At 35.2% G+C, this 13,906-nt stretch overlaps 1 protein-coding gene across 1 annotated transcript in view; it reads left to right on the top strand.

The window, feature by feature from the left end:
* Nucleotides 1-13,906, top strand: part of Csmd3 (CUB and Sushi multiple domains 3) — a 1,085,099-nt gene that overhangs the window by 945,494 nt on the left and 125,699 nt on the right. The window contains exons 36-38 of the mRNA XM_005381888.2: nucleotides 4,749-4,873; nucleotides 10,615-10,711; nucleotides 12,887-12,991. Of these exons, the coding sequence (XP_005381945.1) occupies nucleotides 4,749-4,873; nucleotides 10,615-10,711; nucleotides 12,887-12,991 (327 nt within the window). The remainder of the gene's footprint in view (nucleotides 1-4,748; nucleotides 4,874-10,614; nucleotides 10,712-12,886; nucleotides 12,992-13,906) is intronic.

Raw genomic sequence — 13,906 nt, 5'->3', positions numbered from 1 at the left:
CACAGGGGCCCCAAGCTCAGTAGCAACTGTATTTTTGTATCTTTTCTTTCTGCCACTCCTCAGGGTGACCTCAGGTCTAGGCTGTCCCGCCCCAAACTGCTGGAGCTCTGGCAAGGAGTGCATGTGCACGGCTGTGGGAACTGTTCCATGCACGTACCCTGGAACTTTGCAATGAACAAGTCACACCCGCTTTCCCAGTCACCTGACAACAGCCTAATCTCCTGCCTCAATATTACTGGGCAGCATGTTTAAAACATTCTTCCACGTTAAGGTGCCAATCCAGCATGTTGACTAAATAACAAAGGGCTGTGTGGAATATATATATGTGAGAAGAAATGGAAAGTGGAGATACTCAGTGATAGCCAGAGGATAGCTCAGTCTAAATTTGACCATTTGATCCCAAAACTAATGTTTGGTTTATATTTCTATTTTCAAATATAAATGTTTTACCTTTATAGTATTCTGAATGAAATAATTACATCTTATTTTTTTTAGATAAAGGATAAAAATTTGGTATTTAAAAGATTGCAATTTGAAAGTGAAGCATAGAACTATCTTGGTTGATATTGAAACATTCCCTTTAATTTGTGTTCAGTTTGAACATCTGTTAATCTGTGAAAAATATTTTGTGCTTCAAAGCCTTTGAGCTTTCTGTTTCTTCTAACTGGAGCCTAGAACCCTCAGATATCATTTTTTTTTTTTTTTTTTTTTTGGTCTCCCAGCATCACTTTATTCAAATCTCTCCCTGAAAAGCTTCCTCAACCATCACACATAAAGCAATTTTTTGCCACCTCTTCTCCATTCACTCTTTGTACTGTTACCTTATATTTCTCTTTATAAAACCATTTGATATATTATGCATGTGTAGTTTTCTTAACCTGCCTCCTTTGCCCTGCCTTTCTTTTATTTTTATGCTCTTACAGAAGAGGACTTGGTGTGTAACAGGTGTTCAATAAACTTTTATTCAGTGAACATATTTTAGCAAATAACTGCAATAATTTCTCGAATACTCAGACAGCATTCTTGAATACTTACACACACAGCATAGGTTGTGTACTTCTACAGCTGTAGCCAACTTTCAGGGTCAGGGTTCATGAGTTGCAATTTCAGCATCCACTTTGCTTTCTTAGACTTTCACAAATCTGAAGCTTCAGTTTCTTCTGAGCTCGGTAGGAAAGTTAGTAGGTAAAACACAAACCATAGATTTGCAGATTATAAGGTGATTTTACTCTGAAAGGTTAAATTTTCTAAGTAATCATTTAGATAAAACTCTTGTACACGGTTTGTAGGTGATAATTGTTTTCTTTACCTTCACAGTTCAGTGACTGCTCAGTTAACAACTTAAGCTAAGTGAGCATCTAATTGAAACTAAAATTATCCAGCCTTCTACATTCGTGATGAGCACCATCTCCATTGAATTGTTTCAGTGTCACAGTTTTTATTGCTGTGAAAGTTCTTATTACTTACTACCAACCCTTTCACTTTTTTCTCACAAGTGAAGTGTAATAAAATGCTCAGTGATTTTGCACACATGGATCTGGTACAACGGAACCACTGACAGGAAACCAACCTCATCAGAGGTAATTGTGATAATGGTTAAAATGGTCAAATACCACAAGACTCCAAAATTTTAAAATGTCAGTGTGTAAACAATAAATAATAATCTTTTAGAAAGCTGTAATGCCAGTGTACTCTTAGGCAAATTTCAGAAAAAATACAATATTTGGATAAGAAAATCGAACATGGAACAAATGTAAAAATAAAACTTGTGCTGAAGAGAGCTTTCATCTTCCCAATTTGACCTTGATACACTTTATATTTCTTAAAATTTTCAGTCACATAAACCCTTAGGCTGTCTTGCCTTAGAAACTGGGATTCAAATAACCCCCTGCAGCCACTAATAGCTCTAACAATACATGTCCTCAGGCAGAAGCACTTCTGTTGGTGGGAGGTCTCCTTTGAAAAGCCCCTGAAGCCTGCACCTACACCCCTTAGGCAAAAACCTCTTTAATTAACTGCTTATCCCCATCACCCTTCTCTGGTTCTGTTTTTTCAAGTTCTTTCCAAATTCAGAAAAATGACTTTTACTTGGTTTGTCTCCATGGCAACACCTGTCTATTTTCTCTTTTCTTATAGTGGGAAGGAAATTGATGAAGAAATATATATACAGGATCTCAGCTCTCATACTTTGGTTCATTTGTTCAGCCATCTACTCATCCAAGAAAAAGTTACTAAATTACAGTCATAAATAGCAATTATTAGCATTTCAATGAACTGCTATAAAGCTTTGTAATAAATATTTTCTCTTCTTTCAAGTAGCGGTGTTGCAGAGGAAGGAAAATCATGTGCCGGGGGGTTAGCGGAGGACATCCAGGGCATGATACTAAGTTGTTACCAATTGGAAATGAATAAACACTGAACAGTATAAAAGTCCAGATGGGAAGCAAGGGGCTGGACTGTGAGGGAGGAGAGATGTGGACACACTGACAGCATAGCAGGAATTGAGAACACAGGGAATGGTGGTGAAAGAGTGATGGGAGATGAACTCAGACAGAGAAAGTGGAAACCAAGTCCTGTGGAACCGTGAGAACAATGACCAGTTTGAATTAAGCAGTGCAGGTATTCACTGAGAGGGAGAAGTCATGTGGTCTACACTAGTTTCTAGGAAATCAAGTAGTTAGTGTAAAAAGAGCAAAGAAGAAGCAAAAAGATTGATTAGGAACTTACTACGGCAATGTAGGGGAAAGGTAATAGTCATTTAGATAGGAATACCATCCTCCAGATGATAAGGATTAATAATCTTTGAGATACACTTTCAAGGAAAACTGACAGGGTTTACTGCCAGCCTGAATGTAGATGGACATAAGAAGTTGAAGGTAAAAAACAGATGAGTCTTAGTTGTATAAACTAAAAGCAGAGGGGGCGGGGGTAACATTTACTGAGCCGGAGGAGAGAGTGGGTGAGGGAGAATTTCAAAAGTATTTTGGGAATATTAACTTTCAGATGCTTCTTAAACATTACTAGACTCAAGGCAGAAATCATAGTGAGAGAGAAACATGTAGCAATTATAATACATGGAAGATGTAAAAGTGAATGAAGTCAGTGCAGGGTGATGATTACAAAGCGAAAATATTCTAGGACTAAGTCTCAGAATGTGTAAGTTTTTTACACGATCAAAGCAGGAAGATGAGTTAAGAAAAAAAAATCATGTGTGGCCAGTGACATACAAAAACTCAAGAAAGTGCAGTGTCCTGATGACCAAGCGAAGAAAGTCACGGGGGAGATTGATCAACAGGAAGAACAATTGCTCAAAGTTTTGAACAAAACGCAAATTGAATATTGATCATCTCACAAGAAGAATATTGGGGTGACTTTCCATAGTCATTTCAATATGCCCATCTGAATAAAAGTCCTATTGAAAAAATAAGGAGATAGAAGTAGTTGGAGAGGGAGAACGTCTATAAAGTATTGTTACTTGTCTCACTGTGAACGCTTCAGGAACTAACATTTTTCTTCTATTTTTGAAGTGAATCTCTATGTTGTAATTCTTCCTTCACCCCTAGCATGCCATTCTCAAACCAAGTAAGGCAGTGCTTTTATTTTTAATACAGCTGAATTTTTTTCTAATTTAAACTGAGTTTGTACCTAATCCGGTAAGGTGGACTTATGAGATCAGATGAGATCAGGCACATTCACAGTGGTAAGGCCATGGAAAGCAGAAATGTAGATTTATAAAGAAACAAAACAAAAGAACTTTCTCATAAAAAATACAATATAAAAAAGATTGCAGTATATTTTTTGAGTGATTGCCACCCAATTTTGCATTTGGCTTTGAAAGTGGCACACAATTACAATTTACTTTTAAAAGATAATTTACTGAAAACATATCCTTTCATCTTTCATTATAAGTAGACTTAGATTAATGTCCTTAGAACATAGTGTCAATGATATCTATGGTTCTAAATTACCAGGATTCAAATCAAAGCTCTGTCTTCTACCTTGTGATGTTGGGCCAGACAGTTAACCTCTTTTTTTTCTTCTTTTTTTGGTACGGGGGTTGGAACCTAAAGCTTCACACATGGTAGCTCTGCCATTGAGTTACATCATAACTTGTTTTCCTACTTTTTTGTTGTTGTTGTTATTGTTTTGTTTCTGTTTTTATTTGGAGGTGGTGGATATAGTGTTGCTTAAGCAGACCGGGCTGGCCTGGAACTTTGGACCGTCCTGGCTCAGTTTGAGTAGCTGACATTATAGGTGTATGCTACCATACCCAGCTAAGACATTTCACCTCTTAATGATTCTATTTCTTCATGTGAAGAATGCAGATAAAAATTACTAAAATCTCACTGGACTGTTGGGGGACATAAATGTGCTAAACTACATGGAGTGTTTAGAAGAACGTCTAGCATGTATAACAGGCTCTATATAAAGGTTGTGATAATAACACAATCATTACCATGTCATTATTATTCTTCAGACAGTGTGATTCTTCTTCAAAGGAGGTGTGAAGGAGAAAGTGTCTCTAGATATGTTACCGTAAGGTCAACTATTAATGCTATCTAATTATGTTTTAAAGGTGTTTTTACAGGAAAGATTTAATTTTCATTGTTCTTTTGAGTTTTGAGAAAGCCATGATTTGATTTTATTTGTAAATCTACTATCTGCTTGAGAAGTTATGTTTGACCTTTTTTTTCCTTTAAACCTTTGCATTAGAATTAACTACCTCTCTTGGACTGTTTTATTTGTAGTGCCCTGTGGAGGAATTTTAACTAAGCGCAAAGGGACTATTCTATCTCCTGGTTACCCCGAGCCTTATGACAACAATCTGAACTGTGTGTGGAAGATCACAGTGCCGGAGGGAGCTGGAATTCAAGTAAGGCTATTTCATCTTTTCTTCTTTTCATTGTACATTTGAAGTTAATATTTTCAGAAATGGAACTATGACTATTATTTCTACAAGTCTAGCAAATGGTCTTGACTGACATGGGTGCATTTAATAATTTAATAGAAAAACATTTATTATTAATGTTTTTTAACCTGCACTTAGCACAAATCCAATTGAATATTGGGCAAGGTTACAAACAAACATGCTGCCTCACCTAACGTGGGATCTTTGAGGTAAGACAATTCAAGGGTTGTTTATTTCAAGGGTTTCTGCTGTGTTATTTTTCACCTTGGTTATTTCTATCTCTCTGCTCCACCATCATCTGCATGGTCTTGGTCTTCATTTCACGGAGTCTTGAGATGGCTGCAGTTTTCTAGGCATAATAGCCTTATTGGGTAACAGCAAATAGCCGAAGTAGAATGTCTCTAATTTATGTAGAACTTTTCAGAGGTTAAGAACATTTTCTGAGAACTGCCAGCAGTCTTTCCCTTCTGTTCTATTGAATAAAATTGAAATTATATCCATTCCTAAAAGATTAACTACTCAACAACTAAAACTTTACAATGATTTGGCTCAATAAATCAATATTAAGTATGTGGAGTAGGTCCACAGCGGACAAGCAGCTTCGCTTCCTCCTATGTACATGTCTCTCATTTAATGAGACTAAGCCAGGTCTCTGAGACCAAGGATGAGGGATGCTACTCAGTAGGTAGACAACCTACCATGTCTACCAGGGTGTTTTATTAGTGCCTTTTCTTTTTTCCTTTGAGCAATTTACCATCATTTTATTTCACAAAGAGATTGTTCATGGATGAATTCAGGTTCTCTTACTGCTGAGGCAGTGATTATGTAGCAGTGTAATAACTGTGGAGCATAAAGACAACTTGCTTACTCTTCCATTTGATTCATAAAGTTTTACAGTAGAAACATGAGACACAGGATGGCTATGTTAAAAGTAACCAAGACACTGAACATTTACACTGGAATTGGCATTGGGGTGTAGCTCGGAGCAGAAGAGTGTGCTTATGATGTGCAAGCTTCTGGGCTCTAAACCCTCCAAAACCAAAACCAAAACCAAAACCCAAACCAACCAACCAACTAATCATTTTTACTTAAGCATAAGTTTTACTTAAAAAAGTCAACTTCTTGAATTTATGTTCACAACTTCCCACTGTATATTTTCACTTAAACTTCTTGTTGGAACTTCCAATTCAAAATCCAAAAATGACTTCTTGCCTTGTTCTTTCAGAAAGTTTAGATTTCCTCAGTGTTCTCTGTCTCACAATGACTCCCTCATCTATTCTGAGCCCAAACCAGAAACCCTGTTTTATTGTCTGTCTTCTACTTGAAAAAAAACGTCAGGTTTGTCTTGCTCCAGCCCCTCAGACCAGTCTGTTGTTCTCCATCCATACTTTCTCCATGCAAGCTCAGGTGACTTTCTCCATGCAAGCTCAGGTGACGACCACCCCAGGCCCAGATTCTTACTCTCTCCCAGTTCATTTCCTACAGGGTAAACAGGACAATGTTCTGAAACTTTAAATCTCTCGCTATTGGTATCCTACTTCCACTGCATCATTGTTCCTCATCTCCTTAAAACACAGTCTCTACACCTTTGTTCTCTGTTCTCATTTCTTACCTCTCTGTTCACACTGTTTATTTATTTATTTTTAAATAAATCTGGCTTTCACTTGGCTGGGGACTCTGCATAGTTGTCTTTACCTACATCATTCCTCAAATTCTGTCTTTGTTTGGCTTAGTTTACTCATAATTTCTGTCTCAACTTAAATGTATTTCCTGTGATAGGCCTTCTATTAATTTAAGGAAAGGTCAAATTCCTTGCTGTATGTTCTCAAAGCTCTTGTAATTTCTTTATCATAGTACACATCATATTTTAATGTTATTACCTAATTACCTGTAAACTCACGCAGGCAGTAACCAAGTCTGTTCTGGCAGCTAGCACAGGGCCTGACAGTGTAAACTTACTAACTAGCTTTAGAATAATCAGTGACAACCTCCACAAGCGGTAGAGTTTTGGCTATTTTAAAAAGTTAGCAGGATTTAACTAGCCTAGGAAAAGATTTGCAGAAAAACTACATTGTGTATCCCTTGCCTTCAGCAGGCAGCATTCAAAACTGGACACATACCAATGGCACTAGAAAATCTCTCACCTAGGAAGTATACTGTTTACTGATTACATTTCGGAAAACAAAATTTGAGTTTAGCAGTATGTTTAGTAAACTTACAGAATATTAGATTTTTGAACACTGTAAAAAACTATTAACCAATTTTTTCTAATTTATCTTTTATATGGATACTATTTTTAGGCATATCATTAAATCAAAGTGATAAAGTCATACATAGGTATGACATATGACATATTTGAATTTTCTCTAACTTCAACTAAAGGTTACCTTGTTGATACATAAGGTTTAAAGCCAAATTTAATACTGGGGAGGGGTTGAAATATGCATATTACTAAAGAATTATATGAGTATTCAGCAAATTATAGGTCAAATGGGATAGCCATTGGTGGAGAAAAGCAATTATTTAAAATCCTGAAAAATTACAATAATTTAGAATGATTGGGTATTCTTTGGAAATAACATCAACAAATACACCAATTTATTATTTTAATATTACAGGAGAAATTTATGGGAATGAATGAATTAATTTGTTTGCTTGTTTATTTTAACAAAATGTATTAGAGGCAAAATTTAAAAAGCCACTACACTGAACACTAGTAGTATTAGTTATCAAGAAAAGAATCTTTAGATGAGAAATCATGTGGAAAATATTGGGCTTACAATTGTGTGAATACATAGCACTGTCATCTGAAGTTGAGATAATTTTCAAACAAAATAAAATGATATTTGAATATCTGTAGGAGATATCTGCTTTAATGACTGGAAATTGATTACCTCATAAAAATATCCTATTATAATCATAGACAGCTCCATTTAATGTGAAGTTCTTGTGAACCCTTAATCAGTAGCTGACTCTTTAATTCTTTGGTTCTTATTTAGTTTCTTTTGTAGCAGCTTTTCAACCATTTACTTCCATCTCATAACAGGTTTCATATCATCACCTGGTCGTATGCTTTTATATACTCCAAGAGTTTGTCATACAAATTATTTTCCCAGAATTCTTGTGGCACACTGCATTCAATTCCTGTAAATTTTGTAAACAATTTCTATGAACTTGATAGCTACAACAGAAAATTATTCTTTCACAATACCAGAAGCCAGAAATCCCAAACCAGCTTTTGGGTACTGAAGTCAAGATACTGATAGATGTACCACCATTTTGGGTTCTGTATAATTTCCTCCTTGCCTTTCAACATGGAATTGCTGCCTGTATTCCTTAGCTTCTGGCCACATCCTTGCAATTTATACCTCTGTGGTCATATTGTCTTTTCTGTCTGAGTTGTCAGCTGCATCTTTTTATCTCAAGATCTTCAAACTAATCACATCTAAAAGATGTTGGTTTCATGTAAAATGTATTTACAGCTACCAAGTCTTATGTTCTGCTATTTTGGGGAGCCATTGTTCAACCTTCTACTCAATATATACAGAATTAAACAAAGTTTCTTCCTTTTGTACTTGTAATAGGTTTTCATAGAGTTATTTTCATTTTGTTTTTGCCACTTCTCTGCTTTTAATAACTTAGAGGGTAAAAAAAATAAATTAGTTTTATTTTTAATTGTTACCTCTCACTTTCCTGTTCACATTCCACAAAAATCCAGCAACTTCTGCCATAGCAACACATGTGCCACCTTGGTCTTCATGTCTATTCCTTTTCCCTCTGATTTAGTTTGGTATTTCATTGCTTCTCATTGCAATAAACATTAAAATATTACTGCAATAGGTATTGAAATTTTTCCCTTTTATTTCCTTTACCAAATGTAGTACTGTACTTGAAGTATACTCGTGATTTGCTTCCTCCTCCCACTTTGAAACCTTTAGTGCAATACTGACAATATAATTATAGCTTCAAGTGCATAATTATTTTGCTGATATTCAGTCTTTAATGAATGTCTTGCTCAATCTCTTTGCCAAGATTCACTGAGTCCTTGATATACACTAGACACGGTTCTCAGACCTTTATACATATTAACTAATTTAATTTTTACAATGAATCCACGAATTAGATACCTTAATTACAATGATTAATGTAAATAATCTGAGGCACAGAGAGATTAACAGCTTTCCTAGGGTTATATGCCTGTGAGTAGAGGGAGCCAGAAGTTGCAAGCCCAGGCATTCTCTTCTATTACTCAGTGTCTTGTATTTATCACTTAAGCTCTATTCTTTCTAGTTTCTCTGTGCTTTTTCTAACTTTGCATGCATATTTCCTTTTATGTAAATACCCTCCTCTGTGGCTAAATTGGATTACTCATGGTTCACTAAATCCTGCTCATGATTTTCCTCATCTACATTTTCACATACTCAATAATTTCCTTCAGTGGAAAACCTCTTATTACTTTATACTAAGCCCAACTGTCAGCTCCTGCTTGAACCTTTACATTTTCCTTAGAGGCACAGTCTAAAAATTTCAGATATGAAGTGAGAATTGTTCATTGTGTAAGGAGGTGGTGATTGTATTACAAACACACAGCTTTCATTCGAGTTTTCTTCTGGTCCTGGAGCAAAGCCAGCAGACCTAGTGCCAGGCATGCAGGCGGGGTATCTACTGCCATGTGGCACTCACCCTTGGAAGAGAAGTGCCAGCGTTCGCTTAAATGGAAGAATGATGATGGAGTGTTTTGCACATGAGAAATGTCTCATGAATCAAATTATTACAATTATGCAGTGAATGAAGGTAGTGCCTATATTTATAACAGAATTTACCCACGTAAATGAAATTTAACGTAACAAAGTTACTCCTTTTCTTCTTTAAAACTACAGATTTCTTAGTAACCAAAGGGCTGAGTAGACGGTACCCACACTTGTGGGGCTCCCTTGGGTTCCTTGAAAGGCTCCAGCTGTGCCAAGTGAGGTGCACGAAGTAACACATGTTTCTTCCTTTACAGAAGATTTAAAAGACGTGAGAGAATTAAACCCCAGAATGTTCCTTTTAAACTTTGTGTTTCCTTGTGGTGATTTAATTAACATGATTCCATTTGTGCAAATGATCTTCGAAAGTTGTACTCAGATCTATTTTTGGTTATCTCTGTTGAGACCTATTTAACACATGGACAGGAGATAATAATGTTAAAAATTAAAAGGAAGAGGAGAAATTGAAGAGAGTCTATGCAAGGAAAGGAGCTCAGGAAGGAACCTAGTTAAATGTGTATTAAAATGTCCTTTACTCTCCTAGGCCACCAATCTGATTATTTTCTAGTTGCTAAAGCAAGTGAGAAAACTCAATCACCGGCAAGATTCTCACACTCAGAAAAATAAAAAGTAAACAGTTGTTTGGAAATTGCATTTGGATTCTTGACAATAGGGCACCAGATTAACTTAAGGCTTTTAATGAAGAGACTGCTCTGAGATTGTGGAAGGCATTCTCCATGTCCTACTCATGAGAAACACTGCTGATTCATCATAAGGGTTTTCTTAGGATGATCAGTTCATTTAGGGCTTCACCAATATTGGTAAGATCAGTTCTGATAAAAACCTTCAAGCGAGGGCCACAATGATGTGATCCAGTGGTAGGGATCTCTGTTCTACAAGGAACTGGTAGAATCTGGATAGCAACATGTATTCTTATCCACGATTGTTATTTCATAGGTGCAAGTTGTGAGCTTTGCCACAGAACATAACTGGGATTCTCTGGACTTTTACGATGGGGGAGACAACAACGCTCCAAGACTTGGAAGTTATTCAGGTAAAGAAAAGATTTCGGCTTCACTGAAACAAGGATATAATTAGGAATGTAAAAATTTATTTTAAAGAACTCTGTGAAACTTTGGCATTTTATAAAATCTGCACAGTGAAGAAAATTACAAGCTTGGAAGTTTGAAAATCTTAAAGATAATTTTAAAATGGCTGTTAAAACCTTACAATGTTCTGATTATATATATGTAATTATTTGCTGATGCTTTGATGTGAATGCTAATATTTTTGTTGAGTTGTGGTTCATAAATAGTATATGTCTCCTCTTTCTTGAAAAGAAATACGGTGAATATGAACATTTAGCATTTTGGTACCAATAATTATGACATATTAGCATCAATAGAATGCAATGCCATCATTAAAATAATTATGAGACTATGTAACATGATAAGTACTACAAAGTTCTATTAAATAAGAACGAAGAAAGCGTAAATTGTTTCTAAGAGATGATTACAGTTATACAAAATAGATATACAGTTATCTATATATAACAATATCAGAAGAAAATACAATATAAAATAGTCTGATTTGTTATGCAAGATGTTAACTGATTTTTAAAGATCATTTGTTAATTAAGATTTTAAAGCTAATCTTTTGTTAGATTTGTTAAGGTTTTAAAGCTAATTTATGCAACAATCTAATAACTCACATATAGAAATTGAAGAATTTAGTTTGTTAATTCTTTACTATTGTATGCTTTAAACTCTAGAAATACAGATAGAAACATAGCTAATCTGTTAATATATATATTTTAGAAGTGAGCTTGAATGATTTAAATTTTTGAGATATTTCAGAGGATATTTACTCATCATTTCTGTGAGAAATATAGTATCTAAAAGCAAGAATGAATGGGCCTAGGGAAATAATAGTATAGATATAGATTCAAATATGTAGGCACAAATAAAAGGGAAAATCTCATTAAACTTTCAGTACAGTTTTAGTTTTGAGTGAAGTGGAATTCTTTAATACTAAATACAAGAGTGATACAAGTGAGTTCAGAAAATCCAGCTATCGCTTCCCAAGCGCGAGCTCTGCATGAGTCTTGGGCACATTTCCTCTTGTGATGTTTCCTGCAGTCCTGAGAGCGACTGAAGTTTGGAAAAATTAAGTTGCCCCCCATTGTAGAGCTAGTGGTAGAATGAGTTTGGGACCCAGCTGGGGTGATTCCAGCCTCAGAGCTGTTAATCGCTGAGAGCCTCTAAGAGACCAGTGAGTGACCTTTTGAGCTTGTGTTTACCTCTGTCTTCAGCGATTGCAGTGAGGATGCAAATGAACCCATAAGAAGAAAGCAAGAACAAAACCACAGATAATTGTGTTCTGTAATGAAATTTTCCTGTTCTCTCTTAGAAGTCATTTGGGGAAGGTCAAAAAATTTGCACAAAGCAACTGCCAAATAAGTACTTAGTTATGGCTAGATATTTACAGCACTATCAATGCATATGTTTATTGAACTTTACTTTAAAACATAGCATTGACAGTCATTTTCATACTTGTCATTTGAAACTCCTTAGGTTGGAGTCTGAAGATTCTTGTATTGTAGTCAAGAAGTAATTTGTTCAAAAATATTTTATATTTTTGAAACTTAATAATTGGATGAAATAAAGTTGATTTCCTTCACAAGTTCAATAGAATTGCATTGTAATGCACTGGCAAAAGACAAAGCTAATAGTTATTCAAAGCTGAGTGCTTTTGTAAGCTGAAGACAAGTTTTGCTGTCAGAGTGGATATATATATATATAATTTCTTAATAAAAATAAAAGACTGAATATACTCCAAACCCATGAAAAGTCTCAAATTATTATGCTTTAAAAATCTCATTCCATTTTTTAAAATTGGGTTCCTATTAGCTCATGCATGAAATATTGAAATCTACCTGAAATTCAAACTATTTATTTTAGGTGACAAGTACAGTTTATTGCTGAGCTTTACCAGACTTTTTTATTCTTACCTATTTTTAGGTAACAATCTAAAGTTATCTCAGAGGTCAATCTCCTTAGAGAAGGGAATGGCAAAATGAGAAAAGATTATGAAAGATATATTTTTATTGCAAAATTTATGTGGAACATATTCATTAATGCATTATTTCAGTGGTACCCTACTGCTGATTATTAATTCACTTGCTTAATATTATGTGGTCATTGATCTCCCTTTTCAATTATGATTTCAGGAACAACGATACCCCATCTTTTGAATAGTACATCTAACAATTTATATTTAAATTTTCAATCTGACATCAGTGTTTCTGCTGCAGGCTTTCATCTTGAATACACAGGTAAAAATGATATCACATACTATTCAGGAAAATTATGGATGTCTATGCTAGTTTAAAATATGCTTTTGCAAATATAAAAACCATCTCCACTTTGTAAAGGAAATATTCAGGCTATTTAAGATTACTGGAGATATTGAAGTGTTCCCTCAATTCAATTACAAAATTATAGGGATAAAATCCTAATTATTTCCAGGTGTGGTGGCACTCACCTATAATCCCAGCACTGACTCCAGAGGCTGAGGCAGAATGATCGCTGTGAGTTCAAGGCCAGCCTGGGCTACATAGTGAGTTCAATGCCAGCCTGAATTACAGAGTGAGACCTTGTCTCAAGAAAACAATCCTAATTATTTCACCATGGTTTACAAATATTTCTTTTTCTAAATTGTGGTAAGAACAAATATTGTGATATCAACCCTCTTATCAAAGTTATAACGTGCAGTATAGAATTAATTGCAATCCCAAAGATGTGCAGCAAACCTCTAGAACTCATTCCTTGGGTGTAACTGAGCTTTTAAATTTATTGAGCAGTAACTCCTTTTCATCCCCAGGAAGCGTTGTTTCACTTCATTTCTGTAGAACTATTTTAGATATGTTGTGTAAGTGGAAGCATACAATTTTTGTGTTTTGTGATTGGATGATTTTAATATGTAGTACTTGCCAGGTTCTTCTGTGTTGTTGCATTTGATAGGACTTTCTTATCTTTTATAGTTAGAAAATGACTCCTCATGCCTATACCATGTTTTCTTGGTCTATTCATTTGTTGATGGGCATTTAGACTGTTTTTGTGTTATGACTTTTGTGAATAATAATATCACATGGAAAAGGAAAAGTGCAAATATCTCCTCAGTGTCCTAATTTCAGTCCTTCTGGGTAGAGCCTCAGAAGTGCGATTGCTGGATCCCATGGTAGATCTAT

This window comes from Chinchilla lanigera, unplaced genomic scaffold (genome assembly GCF_000276665.1).
Source record: "Chinchilla lanigera isolate Chin_1 unplaced genomic scaffold, ChiLan1.0 scaffold00016, whole genome shotgun sequence".
Taxonomy (NCBI): Eukaryota; Metazoa; Chordata; class Mammalia; order Rodentia; family Chinchillidae; genus Chinchilla; species Chinchilla lanigera.
Note: the sequence above shows the minus strand (reverse complement) of the source record. Positions and strands in the feature narration are given on the sequence as shown.